This window comes from Gigantopelta aegis, chromosome 8 (genome assembly GCF_016097555.1).
Source record: "Gigantopelta aegis isolate Gae_Host chromosome 8, Gae_host_genome, whole genome shotgun sequence".
Lineage (NCBI taxonomy): Eukaryota > Metazoa > Mollusca > Gastropoda > Neomphalida > Peltospiridae > Gigantopelta > Gigantopelta aegis.
In genome coordinates this window covers 40,070,713-40,088,029 of record NC_054706.1, presented here as the reverse complement: position 1 = coordinate 40,088,029, position 17,317 = coordinate 40,070,713, and the positions used below count along the sequence as shown (strand labels likewise).

The 17,317-nt window shown below is 42.7% G+C and overlaps 1 protein-coding gene across 3 annotated transcripts in view; it reads right to left on the bottom strand.

The window, feature by feature from the left end:
* The window catches only part of LOC121378521, a 52,774-nt gene that overhangs the window by 25,836 nt on the left and 9,621 nt on the right, over positions 1 to 17,317 (bottom strand). For 2 of the 3 annotated variants that reach the window (XM_041506728.1, XM_041506726.1), the window contains exons 2-3: positions 4,602 to 4,713; positions 541 to 863 (exon numbers count right to left, since the gene is read on the bottom strand). In XM_041506728.1, coding sequence (XP_041362662.1) covers positions 541 to 863; positions 4,602 to 4,696 — 418 coding nt within the window. In that variant the 5' untranslated portion in view covers positions 4,697 to 4,713. Of the gene's footprint in view, positions 1 to 540; positions 864 to 4,601; positions 4,714 to 15,581; positions 15,815 to 17,317 lie in introns of all 3 variants that reach the window. The other variant, XM_041506727.1, reaches the window with a different exon arrangement.

Below are 17,317 nucleotides of genomic sequence, written 5' to 3'. Positions count from 1 at the left end.
TTGTTTCAGTAGTATCAGTGGGTCAGTCATTATTGTGCCTGAAGTGTGTTCTACTATAATTGAAGGAAGGAAGGAAATGCTTTATTTAACGACGCACTCAACACATTTGTTTTACGGTTATATGGCGTCGGACATATGGTTATGGGCCACATATATATTGAGAGAGGAAACCCGCTGTCGCCACTTCATGGGCTACTCTTTTCGATTAGCAGCAAGGGATTTTTTATATACACCATCCCATAGACAGGATAGCACATACCACGGTCTTTGATGTACCAGTCGTGGTGCACTGGCCGGAGCGAGAAATAGCCCAATGGGCTCACTGACAGGGATCGATTCCAAACCGACCGCGCATAAAGCGAGCGCTTTACCACTGGGCTACGTCCCGCTCCTATTATAATTAAAATGACAATTTTTGTACGGACCTAAATAAGTTACATTACCTCCACGCAACACCCAACGCTAATCCGTGATTTCTGGAATTTATTTCAAAGGTTTTCATTCTTAAGTGACTAATTTGGATTAGAATGAATAACTTACCGTATTTCCACAAATCATTTTCCCGCGGCACGTCTCCATTAGGCTGGCTGATGTAAACAGCCTCAGTGAATTTGAAATCCGCATATCGTGGACTAGCTCGGTCCTCGCCACTCATGACAAGTCCCGGCAGGTTGTACGCCGGTATGTACTGTGGCTGGTAGGCCGCCAAGTGCATGGCGGGAGGTACAGGCGGGTACTTGTAGGTAGTGGGCACACAGTAGGGGGAGTAGGTGTAAGGTGGGTGTCCCAGGGCGGTGCTACTCGTTACCATACTTGAACTCCTCTTCTTCTTCCCTTTCCTCTCTCGCTTGTATTCGATACGCCTTAAAATAGCAATAACAACGGCTAAGGAGACAGTGAGAGACATTGAAAGAGACAGAGAGATACAGACATACCCCCAGCAGTAGTAAGATACAGACATACATCCAGCAATAGTAAGATACAGACATACCTCCAGCAATAGTAAGATACAGACATACCTCCAGCAATAGTAAGATACAGACGTACCTCCAGCAGTAGTAATATACAGGGTGTATACTACCAAATCAAATCCCATAGACGACAATAGTAACATATGCGGCTAAAACTCCTACCTGCAACGTATCAACCGACATAAACGCCACGGATATAAATACTACCACCCCTTACACTTAAAGTGAATCAGAAAAAAATGGGGGTCAAGCTGCTCGTTTCTGAGACAACGGGTAGCGTCTATGACTACCCTAGTTTCGCACAAAATTTGAGTACTTTTTTTTACAGGTACCCCATACATGTTTCAAGCACAAGGCTACTTGACACATTGGTACTAGATGAAATAAAATTGCACATTTATTTTACCCAGATGAAACTATTATTTTTTACAACCAACACACTCACATTTATAACCAATCACAGGACTTGTGGTGTTCACTTCTCCATCAAAAGTTGGGTGCACCTCGAACTTTGACCCAGCCGGAAGTTATTTGGTATAGTACTACCTATACTGATAACATACATTTTTCAAAAAGTGTCCAGCTATGTGTCTTTATGACAACCAGGATCTGGTGTATTCTGACATAAACTGACAACCTCACTGAAAGTGTTGTTTCTACAGTGCAACCTAATATAATGTACACCTCAAAAAGCATATATATTGCATATAGTTTTGTACAAATGCAATATGTCATATTAAACAACAAAATGTTTTAAAATAAAACTCCTGAAGATATTTACTTTCAGTTGGGTGTGTGTACTCAGGTATATATGTAGAGACAACAAAGATAGTCAGAGTACCTCTACCCCTTTAAAGAATGCCATTAAAACACATGCACTTGATTGACCCCTAGATTATGAAGACCTTAACAGGCACATCAAAGAAATATCAGTATTAAAAAAATACACTGTCTGAGGAAGGAAACACAAACATGACTGTACCTGTATGAAGTAATGACTTAATGTCCTGAACATTAGTGTTGGGAGGAAATCCTGTATGCTGGGTGTGGGTGTCTTCAAGTTACCAGGTGTGGGAATTTCAAATCCATCCGCCATGCTGATTTTCATAATGAACCATCAAAACCATTGGCAGCCACCAATATTCCTGACTATATTTTATTTATAGCCTACTGTAGTTGGAGGTTTTAATAGTTGTGATATCTGGAATATTCATGCAGCTTTAACACATTTATTTTTGATTAATTACTGAAAAAAACTATTTTTAAATGACAAAATTACCCGAACATCTATTTTCTTGCATTATTTTCTAATCCGGATGAATACAATATGTACATTAGATGTATTCCTACAATCTGTAATCCAGCATTTTATTTAGCTAGTAACATTAGGTAATACAGCTTTAACAATAAAATAAATTATCAACTTAATCCAAGGCAGATAATCAAATCTGAAAAAAATTGGTTCTGAATCTAGTATAAACTCAAAATGCTTTTCATGAGAGCTAACTAAGTGATTATTAAGAAACAAAAATGATCTGGAGATCTAAGTATATGTTTAACAACCTTATTGTTATGTACAAATAAGAACAGAAGGCACAATAGTGACAACAAATTCAATTATGTTTTTGGTAAAGTTTTTCTTCAAATTTACTTTAAATTTTGCAAAAAACTACAAATTTGTCTAAAATATAACTTAGCACCCTATAAATATGTCAAAATGACAATAAAAATCAACTTCTTTACAAATTTGAGTTTTCAGAATTTCATACATAAAAAATTAACAATGTTAATGGAAACTAAAGACATTAACCCACTATTGGCACATGCTATTTTTAATATAAAAATAAATTGCTATTAAAATCTTAGTTCAGGTTGCCTATATATAATACCATATTTAAGAACAGTTGTATATGGCAAGTCAAATACCATGTAAAAAGAAATTATTGAAATCTTTACAGTATGAATTATAGGCCAAAACCAACTTTTCTTCAGTGCTAACTTTGATTCAAACTCCATTCAGAGCCACGTACAGAGATTATTGTCAAGGTCAAGGTCATTGTGAACTTGCATGATCGAGTGATGGCTAATTAATCAACCAGTATAGTTTAATTAAATAAAATGACAAAATCATAATATTTTTTATTATGCACTGAATATGTGCTATAGGGTGTATACTACCAAATCAAATCCCATAGACGACAATAGTAACATATGCGGCTAAAACTCCTACCTGCAACGTATCAACCGACATAAACGCCACGGATATAAATACTACCACCCCTTACACTTAAAGTGAATCAGAAAAAAATGGGGGTCAAGCTGCTCGTTTCTGAGATAACGGGTAGCGTCTATGACTACCCTAGTTTCGCACAAAATTTGAGTACTTTTTTTTACAGGTACCCCATACATGTTTCAAGCACAAGGCTACTTGACACATTGGTACTAGATGAAATAAAATTGCACATTTATTTTACCCAGATGAAACTATTATTTTTTACAACCAACACACTCACATTTATAACCAATCACAGGACTTGTGGTGTTCACTTCTCTATCAAAAGTTGGGTGCACCTCGAACTTTGACCCAGCCGGAAGTTATTTGGTATAGTACTACCTATAGACATACCCCCAGCAGTAGTAAGATACAAACATACCTCTAGCAGGAGTACGATACAGACATACCTCCAGCAGTAGTAAGATACAGACATCCTCCAGCAATAGTAAGATACAGACGTACCTCCAGCAGTAGTAATATACAGACATATCCCCAGCAGTAGTAAGATACAGACATACCTCTAGCAGGAGTACGATACAGACATACCTCCAGCAGTAGTAAGATACAAACATCCTCCAGCAATAGTAAGATACAGACGTACCTCCAGCAGTAGTAATATACAGACATACCCCCAGCAGTAGTAAGATACAGACATACCTCTAGCAGGAGTACGATACAGACATACCTCCAGCAGTAGTAAGATACAGACATCCTCCAGCAATAGTAAGATACAAAAATACCTCCAGCAGTAGTAAGATACAAACATACATTCAGCAATAGTAAGATACAGACATACATTCAGCAATAGTAAGATACAGACATACATTCAGCAATAGTAAGATACAAAAATACCTCCAGCAGTAGTAAAATACAAACATACATTCAGCAATAGTAAGATACAGACATACCCCCAGCAGTAGTAAGATACAGACATACCTCTAGCAGGAGTACGATACAGACATACCTCTAGCAGTAGTAAGATACAGACATCCTCCAGCAATAGTAAGATACAAAAATACCTCCAGCAGTAGTAAGATACAAACATACATTCAGCAATAGTAAGATACAGACATACATTCAGCAATAGTAAGATACAGACATACATTCAGCAATAGTAAGATACAAAAATACCTCCAGCAGTAGTAAAATACAAACATACATTCAGCAATAGTAAGATACAGACATACCTCTAGCAGTAGTAAGATACAGACATACATCCAGCAATAGTAAGATACAGACATACCTCCAGCAGTAGTAAGATACAGATATACATCCAGCAATAGTAAGATACAGACATACCTCCAGCAGTAATAACATACAGACATACATCCAACAATAGTAAGATACAGACATACCTCCAACAGTAACACGATATGGCCACGACCAGTATAAAGACGATGACAGCGACAATTACAGCTGCCACAACCAGTCCCGTGACGTCACTCACCATGGTGCGTACTGAAGTGTCTGCAATAAATATATACATTTACACATAAATATATCATTGGTCGCTAACATCTGTTTTAGAGTTTTAAAAAGTTTGTTTTGTTTAACGATACCACTAGAGCACATTGATTTATTAATTATCGGCTATTAGATGTCACACATTTTGTAATTTTGACATATAGTATCTAGAGGAAACCCTCTCCATTTTTTCATTAGTAGCAAGGGATATTTTATGTGCACCATGACTGGCCTCGGTGGCGTCGTGGTTAGGCGATCGGCTACAGGCTGGTAGGTACTGGGTTTGGATCCCAGTCGAGGCATGGGATTTTTAATCCAGATACCGACTCCAAACCCTGAGTGAGTCCTCCGCAAGGCTCAATGGGTAGCTGTAAACCACTTGCACCGACCAGTGATCCATAACTGGTTCAACAAAGGTCATGGTTTGTGCTATCCTGCCTGTGTGAAGCGCAAATAAAAGATCCCTTGCTGCTAATCGGAAAGAGTAGCCCATGTAGTGGCGACAGCGGGTTTCCTCTCCAAATCTGTGTGGTCCTTAACCATATGTCTGACGCCATATAACCGTAAATAAAATGTGTTGAGTGCGTCGTTAAATAAAACTTTTTTTTATGTGCACCATTCCACAGACAGGATAACATATATATAAACCACAGCCTTTCATATACCTATCGATGTGCACTGGCTGGAACGAGAAATAGCCCAATGAGCCCACCAACCGGGATCGATCCCAGACCGACCGTACATCAGCCGAGCGGTTTATCACTGATCTACGTCCCGACCCATGCTTTAGAGAGACAGCCAGACAGTCCAAACAGCTTGCTTGGACCTAAATATGCTTCAAGAAGCAAAACTCTTTACAAGAAGGCTTTTGAATTAACACTTGTAGCTAAAATCTACAATCAAGTGGATCCATTTCAGGTGGGTATGCTTTATTAAACGTTCGAACCTAAACATTTTGATTAATTTATCATCAGTTATTGGATGTTAAACATTTGATAATTCGAATAATATTATATAGTCTTAGAGAAAACCGCTACATTTTATTTATTTTTTATTAATACCAAGGGATCTTTTATAAGCACTTTCCTACAGACAGAACAACAAAAACACCAGTGGTAGGGTACTGGTTGGGACGAGAGAGAAACCAATGAGAGAAAGATCCACCGACAGGTTCAATCCCATGACCCAAACATCTCAGGTGAGCGCTCTACCCACTGAGCTAGGCCCACCATACGTTGAACACGCTCTACCGACTGAGCTAGGCCCATCATGCGTTAAAAACGCTCTACCGACTGAGCTAGGCCCATCATGCGTTGAACACGCTCTACCGACTGAGCTAGGCCCACCATGCGTTGAACATGCTCTACCGACTGAGCTAGACCCACCATGCGTTGAACACGCTCTACCGACTGAGCTAGACCCACCATGCGTTGAACACGCTCTACCGACTGAGCTAGACCCATCATGCGTTGAACACGCTCTACCGACTGAGCTAGGCCCATCATGCGTTAAAAACGCTCTACCGACTGAGCTAGGCCCATCATGCGTTGAACACGCTCTACCGACTGAGCTAGGCCCACCATGCGTTGAACACGCTCTACCGACTGAGCTAGACCCACCATGCGTTGAACACGCTCTACCGACTGAGCTAGACCCACCATGCGTTGAACACGCTCTACCGACTGAGCTAGACCCACCATGCGTTGAACACGCTCTACCGACTGAGCTAGACCCCACTATACGTTGAACACGCTCAACCGACTGAGCTAGACCCATTATACGTTGAACACGCTCAACCGACTGAGATAGACCCACCATACGTTGAACACGCTCTCCCGACTGAGCTAGACCCACTATACGTTGAACACGCTCTCCCGACTGAGCTAGACCCACCATACGTTGAACACGCTCTTCCGACTGAGCTAGACCCACCATACGTTGAACACGCTCCACCAACTGAGCTAGACCCACCATACGTTGAACACGCTCTACCGACTGAGCTAGACGCTATACGCTGAACACGCTCTACCGACTGAGCGAGACTCCACCATACGTTCAACACGCTCTACCGACTGAGCTAGACCCATCATACGTTGAACACGCTCTACCGACTGAGCTAGACCCACTATACGTTGAACACGTTCTACCGACTGAGCTAGACCCACCATGCGTTGAACACGCTCTACCGACTGAGCTAGACCCATCATGCGTTGAACACGCTCTACCGACTGAGCTAGACCCATCATGCGTTGAATACGTTCTACCGACTGAGCTAGACCCACCATACGTTGAACACGCTCAACCGACTGAGCTAGACCCACTATACATTGAACACGCTCTCCCGACTGAGCCAGACCCCATCATACGTTGAACACGCTCTACCGACTGAGCTAGACCCACCATACGTTGAACACGCTCTACCGACTGAGCTAGACCCACCATACGTTGAACACGCTCTACCGACTGAGCTAGACACTATACGCTGAACACGCTCTACCGACTGAGCGAGACTCCACCATACGTTGAACACGCTCTACCGACTGAGCTAGACCCATCATACGTTGAACACGCTCTACCGACTGAGCTAGACCCACTATACGTTGAACACGCTCTACCGACTGAGCTAGACCCACCATACGTTGAACACGTTCTACCGACTGAGCTAGACCCACCATGCGTTGAACACGCTCTACCGACTGAGCTAGACCCATCATGCGTTGAACACGCTCTACCGACTGAGCTAGACCCATCATGCGTTGAATACGTTCTACCGACTGAGCTAGACCCACCATACGTTGAACACGCTCAACCGACTGAGCTAGACCCACTATACATTGAACACGCTCTCCCGACTGAGCTAGACCCCACCATACGTTGAACACGCTCTCCCGACTGAGCTAGACCCACCATACGTTGAACACGCTCTACCGACTGAGCTAGACCCACCATACGTTGAACACGCTCTACCGACTGAGCTAGACCCACCATACGTTGAACACGCTCTACCGACTGAGCTAGACACTATACGCTGAACACGCTCTACCGACTGAGCGAGACTCCACCATACGTTGAACACGCTCTACCGACTGAGCTAGACCCATCATACGTTGAACACGCTCTACCGACTGAGCTAGACCCACTATACGTTGAACACGCTCTACCGACTGAGCTAGACCCACCATACGTTGAACACGTTCTACCGACTGAGCTAGACCCACCATGCGTTGAACACGCTCTACCGACTGAGCTAGACCCATCATGTGTTGAACACGCTCTACCGACTGAGCTAGACCCATCATGCGTTGAACACGATCTACCGACTGAGCTAGACCCACCATACGTTGAACACGATCTACCGACTGAGCTAGACCCCACTATACGTTGAACACGCTCAACCGACTGAGCTAGACCCACTATACGTTGAACACGCTCAACCGACTGAGATAGACCCACCATACGTTGAACACGCTCTCCCGACTGAGCTAGACCCACCATACGTTGAACACGCTCTTCCGACTGAGCTAGACCCACCATACGTTGAACACGCTCTACCGACTGAGCTAGACCCACCATACGTTGAACACGCTTTACCGACTGAGCTAGACGCTATACGCTGAACACGCTCTACCGACTGAGCGAGACTCCACCATACGTTGAACACGCTCTACCGACTGAGCTAGACCCATCATACGTTGAACACGCTCTACCGACTGAGCTAGACCCACTATACGTTGAACACGCTCTACCGACTGAGCTAGACCCACCATACGTTAAACACGTTCTACTGACTGAGCTAGACCCACCATGCGTTGAACACGCTCTACCGACTGAGCTAGACCCATCATGCGTTGAACACGCTCTACCGACTGAGCTAGACCCATCATGCGTTGAATACGTTCTACCGACTGAGCTAGACCCACCATACGTTGAACACGCTCTACCGACTGAGCTAGACCCATCATACGTTGAACACGCTCTACCGACTGAGCTAGACCCACTATACGTTGAACACGCTCTACCGACTGAGCTAGACCCACCATACGTTGAACACGTTCTACCGACTGAGCTAGACCCACCATGCGTTGAACACGCTCTACCGACTGAGCTTGACCCATCATGTGTTGAACACGCTCTACCGACTGAGCTAGACCCATCATACGTTGAACACGATCTACCGACTGAGCTAGACCCACCATACGTTGAACACGATCTACCGACTGAGCTAGACCCCACTATACGTTGAACACGCTCAACCGACTGAGCTAGACCCACTATACGTTGAACACGCTCAACCGACTGAGATAGACCCACCATACGTTGAACACGCTCTCCCGACTGAGCTAGACCCACCATACGTTGAACACGCTCTTCCGACTGAGCTAGACCCACCATACGTTGAACACGCTCTACCGACTGAGCTAGACCCACCATACGTTGAACACGCTTTACCGACTGAGCTAGACGCTATACGCTGAACACGCTCTACCGACTGAGCGAGACTCCACCATACGTTGAACACGCTCTACCGACTGAGCTAGACCCATCATACGTTGAACACGCTCTACCGACTGAGCTAGACCCACTATACGTTGAACACGCTCTACCGACTGAGCTAGACCCACCATACGTTAAACACGTTCTACTGACTGAGCCAGACCCACCATGCGTTGAACACGCTCTACCGACTGAGCTAGACCCATCATGCGTTGAATACGTTCTACCGACTGAGCTAGACCCACCATACGTTGAACACGCTCTACCGACTGAGCTAGACCCCACCATACGTTGAACACGATCTACCGACTGAGCTAGACCCACCATACGTTGAACACGCTCAACCGACTGAGCGAGACCCACTAGACGTTGAACACGCTCTCCCGACTGAGCTAGACCCCACCATACGTTGAACACGCTCTCCCGACTGAGCTAGACCCACCATACGTTGAACACGCTCTACCGACTGAGCTAGACCCACCATACGTTGAACACGCTCTACCGACTGAGCTAGACCCACCATACGTTGAACACGCTCTACCGACTGAGCTAGACACTATACGCTGAACACGCTCTACCGACTGAGCGAGACTCCACCATACGTTGAACACGCTCTACCGACTGAGCTAGACCCATCATACGTTGAACACGCTCTACCGACTGAGCTAGACCCACTATACGTTGAACACGCTCTACCGACTGAGCTAGACCCACCATACGTTGAACACGCTCTACCGACTGAGCTAGACCCTACCATACGTTGAACACGCTCTACCGACTGAGCTAGACCCATCATACGTTGAACACGCTCTACCGACTGAGCTAGACCCACCATACGTTGAACACGCTCTACCGACTGAGCTAGACCCACCATACGTTGAACACGCTCTACCGACTGAGCTAGACCCACCATACGTTGAACACGCTCTACCGACTGAGCTAGACCCACCATACGTTGAACACACTCTACCGACTGAGCTAGACCCACCATACGTTGAACACGCTCGTCCGACTGAGCTAGACCCACCATACGTTGAACACTAGATACTACGTTAGATAAGACACTAAAGCATCGTTCACATGTACACATTTGCATACAAGAGTATTTATTTACATATATGCAACTTTGCATACCTGAGTAAATTTGGTCATATGAACGCATTTGCATACATGAGTAAATATACTCACATGTGCAATTTTGAATAATTTGCACCTAGTGGAGACCACATTCAAATTAACATCTGCATATAAATAAAAGTAAGACCTACGTATTTCAGACTATTTTTGGTCACGTGTACGCACAGCAAAACATGCTTACCTGAGCAAATGTTTCCAAATCAGATTATACTCAGGCCATCTTCCTTTTATACAGAAGTCATATAAACGCACACGTGGGTAAAATATGCATATACACAATGCATGTATCTTTACTCATGAGTGTAATTTGTTTTGTCTTGTAAAACGTTTATAAATCTAGACTCGTGACTAACAAAATCCCCGGACTTCAACTACGTGCTGTTTCTGTATGTAAGTCTCTTTAAAACCCTTTAGTCAAAGCTGTAAAACGTTATAGAGACGTACCCACAGAGGGTGCAACCACATCAGTGTTGATACCTGGAGGCTTATTAGGATTCAATCACGCTGTTCTGGGCAGGCAACTTAGTGACCTGACCTGTCAGTCCTGGGGAGAGGTCAGTGAGGTTGGAGAGGAAACCCGTGTTCGTTACACACGGACGGCTACTACCACCAGGAAACAGCACGAGAACTTTCACATAGGCGCAGAAGAGGACCAGGGGCCGTTGCCACCAACCCTGACGATTCTGCAACCCCTCCCCTCTCCAGTAAAAGGCGAGTTAATATATATGCAGTTTATTACAGACACATTGTGTGCAGTGAAATGAATATGAAACAGTCGTCTGAGAAAGAAAAGAAAGAAAAAAAAAATATATATATATATATATATATAATTTTTTTTTTTTTTTTTATGTTAATCGTGGTGGTAAACAGTGTGTGAGATTTAAATGACGATAACATTCCTGTAGTAATCCTAGGACTATACGAACTGAGCTTTCTGACGGCGAAACGTGTTACTTCACGGCCAAGTGGAGAAACACAAGAGCAGTGTCCCATGGCTGACACTGGCCGACCCACCGCCCATACCGCTTAGCGAGCACACTCAGGCATACGACCATACCGGGCACCGTCACTGGGCACACTTCCTCCATGCCATAGCTTTTAAAATAGTTCATGATCATGGTCTTCGTAGCAGTGATTATAGTGGCGATGATGATGATGACGATGACGACGATAACGACGTCGACCACCACGACGACGACGACGATGATGACGACGACGACGATAATGACGATGATGACGATGCCAAGAGAAAGTGAAAATTACTCTTACTACCGAAAAACAGTAGTATTAACCTGTTTATGCACATTTCCTACAAACAAGATTGCACATACCAAGAGTTTTTATACAAAAGCCGTATCGTGCCGGAAACCCCTAAATGATTCCGTATTTTTTGATGGTACAGTCATAGATGCATTTGTTTTACTGAACATTGACTAATTCCTTAAACGCATGCACCTGTTAACTCGCGTAAGTATATTTACTCACATACGTAAACATACTCATGTGAGTGTGCACTCATGAGTAAAATTACTCCAGAAGTAAATTCCCACCTAGACCTGAGGTCGTGCAAAAGTACATTTACTCATATGCAAATTTGCTCTACAAACTATATGCAAATTCGTCATGCGAACCCTTAACAGGACTACACACGTCAGTATAATGTTTAATTCACTTGAGATTCTGGGGATTACTTTGTAGTTTTCGTCTGGTGTGTGTGTGTATGTGTGTGTGTGTGTGTGTGTGTGTGTGTGTGTGTGTGTGTGTGTATTTTCCCAGGGAGCATGACAACTTTACTTTCCGCAGTCTAGAAGCCCCCCCCCCCCCCCCCCCCCCCCCCCCCCCCCCCCCCCCGTACAATTTCCTGCACTCACGCCTGGCTAGATGGATGGAAAGATGGATTGGTGACAAACATTAAGTTTTTTATTTCCCCGACTGAGTCCCCGTTGAGGTAATAAAAAGTGTTTCTCACCATCCTGTAATTAAGGGAGGAGATGGTGGGATTTCAGGAGCCAGTCTTTCAGAATGCTTCAAAGGGTAAGGTGGGTCTTCAATAGGAATAAATGGAGGGTTAAAATATTCCTTTGAAAGCGATAAAGGAATTCCATCCAGTGTGGCAAGAGAGCAGCCTTCTTAACCTTTAAGAAAAGTTCGAAATGTCCCCAAACTCTGGCACCAAATACACACCCTCTGCCAGCCAATGTCCTTGAACTTGTATCCAGCATGGTCACACCCACAGCTATGAGAGACGTTACACTCTAATATCTTTCCCGATGCAAATAATTGCCATGTGTGTCTTGTAATCCAGTGATGAGAATGTGGCATCCATTAATGCCTGGTGCATAATTAGGAAAATAACATTTCTTTTTAAATTCATAGAGGACTTACTTCAATATTTCATCCGTAGTAACATCAACATACTCGTCCATTGAGACATTTAATATAGGTTTACCGACATGTACACATCCACGTACAATGCCTACTCATTTAATATAGGTTCACTGGCATGTACACACCCACGTACAATGTCTACTCATTTAATATAGGTTCACCGACATGTACACATCCCTGTACAATGGTCGATGCCCACTCATTTAATATAGGTTCACCAACATGTACACATCCACGTACAATGGTCGATGCCTACTCATTTAATATAGGTCCATTGACATGTACACATCCCTTTACAATGGTCGGTGTCTACTCATTTAATATAGGTTCACCGACATGTACACATCCACGTACAATGGTCGGTGTCTACTCATTTAATATAGGTCCATTGACATGTACACATCCCTTTACAATGGTCGGTGTCTACTCATTTAATATAGGTTCACCGACATGTACACATCCCTGTACAATGGTCGATGCCCACTCATTTAATATAGGTTCACCAACATGTACACATCCACGTACAATGGTCGATGCCTACTCATTTAATATAGGTCCACTGACATGTACACATCCACGTACAATGGTCGGTGTCTACTCATTTAATATAGGTTCACCAACATGTACACATCCCTTTACAATGGTCGGTGTCTACTCATTTAATATAGGTCCACTGACATGTACACACCCACGTACAATGGTCGATGCCTACTCATTTAATATAGGTTCACTGACATGTACACACCCACGTACAATGGTCGATGCCTACTCATTTAATATAGGTTCACTGACATGTACACATCCCTTTACAATGGTCGATGCCTACTCATTTAATATAGGTTCACTGACATGTACACACCCACGTACAATGGTCGATGCCTACTCATTTAATATAGGTTCACCGACATGTACACATCCCTTTACAATGGTCGATGCCTACTCATTTAATATAGGTTCACCGACATGTACACATCCCTTTACAATGGTCGGTGCCTACTCATTTAATATAGGTTCACCGACATGTACACACCCACGTACAATGGTCGGTGTCTACTCATTTAATATAGGTTCACCGACATGTACATACCCACGTACAATGGTCGGTGTCTACTCATTTAATATATGTTCACCGACATGTACACATCCACGTACAATGGTCGGTGTCTACTCATTTAATATAGGTTCACCGACATGTACATACCCACGTACAATGGTCGGTGTCTACTCATTTAATATAGGTCCACTGACATGTACACATCCCTTTACAATGGTCGGTGTCTACTCATTTAATATAGGTTCACTGACATGTACACACCTACGTACAATGGTCGATGCCTACTCATTTAATATAGGTCCATTGACATGTACACATCCCTTTACAATGGTCGGTGCCTACTTATTTAATATAGGTTCACCGACATGTACACATCCACGTACAATGGTCGATGCCCACTCATTTAATATAGGTTCACCGACATGTACACACCCACGTACAATGGTCGGTGTCTACTCATTTAATATAGGTCCATTGACATGTACACATCCACGTACAATGGTCGATGCCCACTCATTTAATATAGGTTCACCGACATGTACACATCCACGTACAATGGTCGATGCCCACTCATTTAATATAGGTTCACCGACATGTACACACCCACGTACAACATCCACGTACAATGGTCGATGTCTACTCATTTAATATAGGTTCACCGACATGTACACATCCACGTACAATGGTCGATGCCTACTCATTTAATATAGGTTCACCGACATGTACACATCCACGTACAATGGTCGATGCCTACTCATTTAATATAGGTCCACTGACATGTACACACCCACGTACAATGGTCGATGCCCACTCATTTAATATAGGTTCACCGACATGTACACATCCCTTTACAATGGTCGATGTCTACTCATTTAATATAGGTTCACCAACATGTACACATCCCTTTACAATGGTCGATGCCTACTCATTTAATATAGGTCCACTGACATGTACACACCCACGTACAATGGTCGATGTCTAATCATTTAATATAGGTTCACTGACATGTACACATCCCTTTACAATGGTCGGTGCCTACTCATTTAATATAGGTCCACTGACATGTACACACCCACGTACAATGGTCGATGCCCACTCATTTAATATAGGTTCACCGACATGTACACATCCCTTTACAATGGTCGATGTCTACTCATTTAATATAGGTTCACCAACATGTACACATCCCTTTACAATGGTCGATGCCTACTCATTTAATATAGGTCCACTGACATGTACACACCCACGTACAATGGTCGATGTCTAATCATTTAATATAGGTTCACTGACATGTACACACCCACGTACAATGGTCGGTGTCTAATCATTTAATATAGGTCCACTGACATGTACATACCCACGTACAATGGTCGATGCCTACTCATTTAATATAGGTTCACTGACATGTACACATCCCTGTACAATGGTCGATGCCTACTCATTTAATATAGGTCCACTGACATGTACACACCCACGTACAATGGTCGGTGTCTACTCATTTAATATAGGTCCATTGACATGTACACATCCCTTTACAATGGTCGATGTCTACTCATTTAATATAGGTCCACTGACATGTACACACCCACGTACAATGGTCGGTGTCTCGTTTTTAATTCGATCAATTATCATACACGTTGATGAACGTTCGATATTTCACTATGTTTGCATTCATTTTTGATAACAGAAATATTGGGCTATTTTGTTGTTGTTGTTGTTTGTCTGTTTGTTGTTGTTCTTGTTGTCGTCGTCGTCGGTGGTTGTGTTTATTAATTTTTTATAATGAATCCTTTACTACCGGATATTATGTAGACAAAACGACAGATCTAGCGATATCATGTATTCTTGTTGAATCCGTCGTGCTTCTCCCCCAATCTCTAACAGGGGCGGGACGTAGCTCAGTGGTGATGCGCAGCGGTCTAGGATCGATCCCCGTCGGTGGGTCCACTGGCTATTTCTCATCCCAGTCAGTACACCACGACCGGTATATCAGAAGTCGTGGTGTGTGTCTTATATAACTTGTTTTACATACTGAAAATTAAGATACGGGGTAAAATGTATATAGTGTCATTTTTATAGCAATAAAATAATTTCATGTACATGTATATCAAATCAGATTCATGTAAACTCAATTCAGGTATAACCAATTCATCAATTCATTACATAATCAACTCATGCATAATCAATTCATGTATATTCAATTAATGTATACGCAATTCATGTAAACGCAATTCATATTAAACTCAATTCATGTATAATGAATTCATGTATAACCATTTCGTGCATAACCAAATCATGTATAACCAATTAATGTATAATTAATTAATGCATAATCAATTCATGTATAACCAATTCATGTATACTCAATCCATGTATACTCAATTCATGTATACTCAATTCATATATACTCAATTCATGTATAACCAATTCATTTATAACCAATTCTTGTAACCTTAATTCACATATAGCCAATTCACGCATAATCAATACATTTATAACCAATTCTTGTAACCTCAGTTCACATATAGCCAATTCATGCATAATCAATGCAAGTATAACTAATTCATGTACACTCCATTTATGTATACTCCATTTATGTATACCCAATTCATGTATAATCAATTCATTTATACAACCGTGTCCGGTGTATCGGCGCGTCCGATGATTCGCCGCACTTGGTATTTTGCTCAAGTATGCTTAGGAAGTAAGAAAGAAAGAAAGAAATGTTTTATTTAACGACGCACTCAACACATTTTATTTACGGTTATATGGCGTCAGACATATGGTTAAGCACCACACAGATATTGAGAGAGGAAACCCGCTGTCGCTACTTCATGGGCTACTCTTTTCGATTAGCAGCAAGGGATCTTTTATATGCACCAACCCATAGACAGGATAGCACATACCACGGCCTTTGATATACCAGTCGTGGTGCACTGGCTGGAACGAGAAATAGGCCAATGGGCCCACCGACGAGGATCGACCCTACACCGACCGCGCATCGAGCGAGCGCTGTACCATTGGGCTACGTTGTTTAGGAAGTGGTCATGTTGGTGTTTTTAACGAATTATAGTTCAATTCCAGTGTTTAATCAAGTATCAACATATTTATTATTAAGGGTACAAATAATGGGTGTTTTTTTTATTTAAGAATTGACCGCAATTATTTTTTGGTTCATGCAAATATGAACAGAAAAAACGATGTGCACATTGTATGAGCCCGCGTAGAGGGTCATACAAAAGTGTGCACGTCGGTTTTTTGGTTCATACTTGCATGAACCTATCATGGGGATCCTATAATACCCGTAACTGAATGAAACACGATTATCCAAATATCTCTCCTAACTGTATATCTATTAGATCTCTCTGTAACGGGCGGTTATACCCGCTGGCTCGTCTAGGTATGATCAGAGATAAGATCTTAGATAAAGTATATTTTATTATAGCACGTTTAGTTCACTAGAAAACACAACAAAAACACAATACACTTTGGAATCTGTATTAACCTACGCTGACAAATGTACTGCCGCAGTAG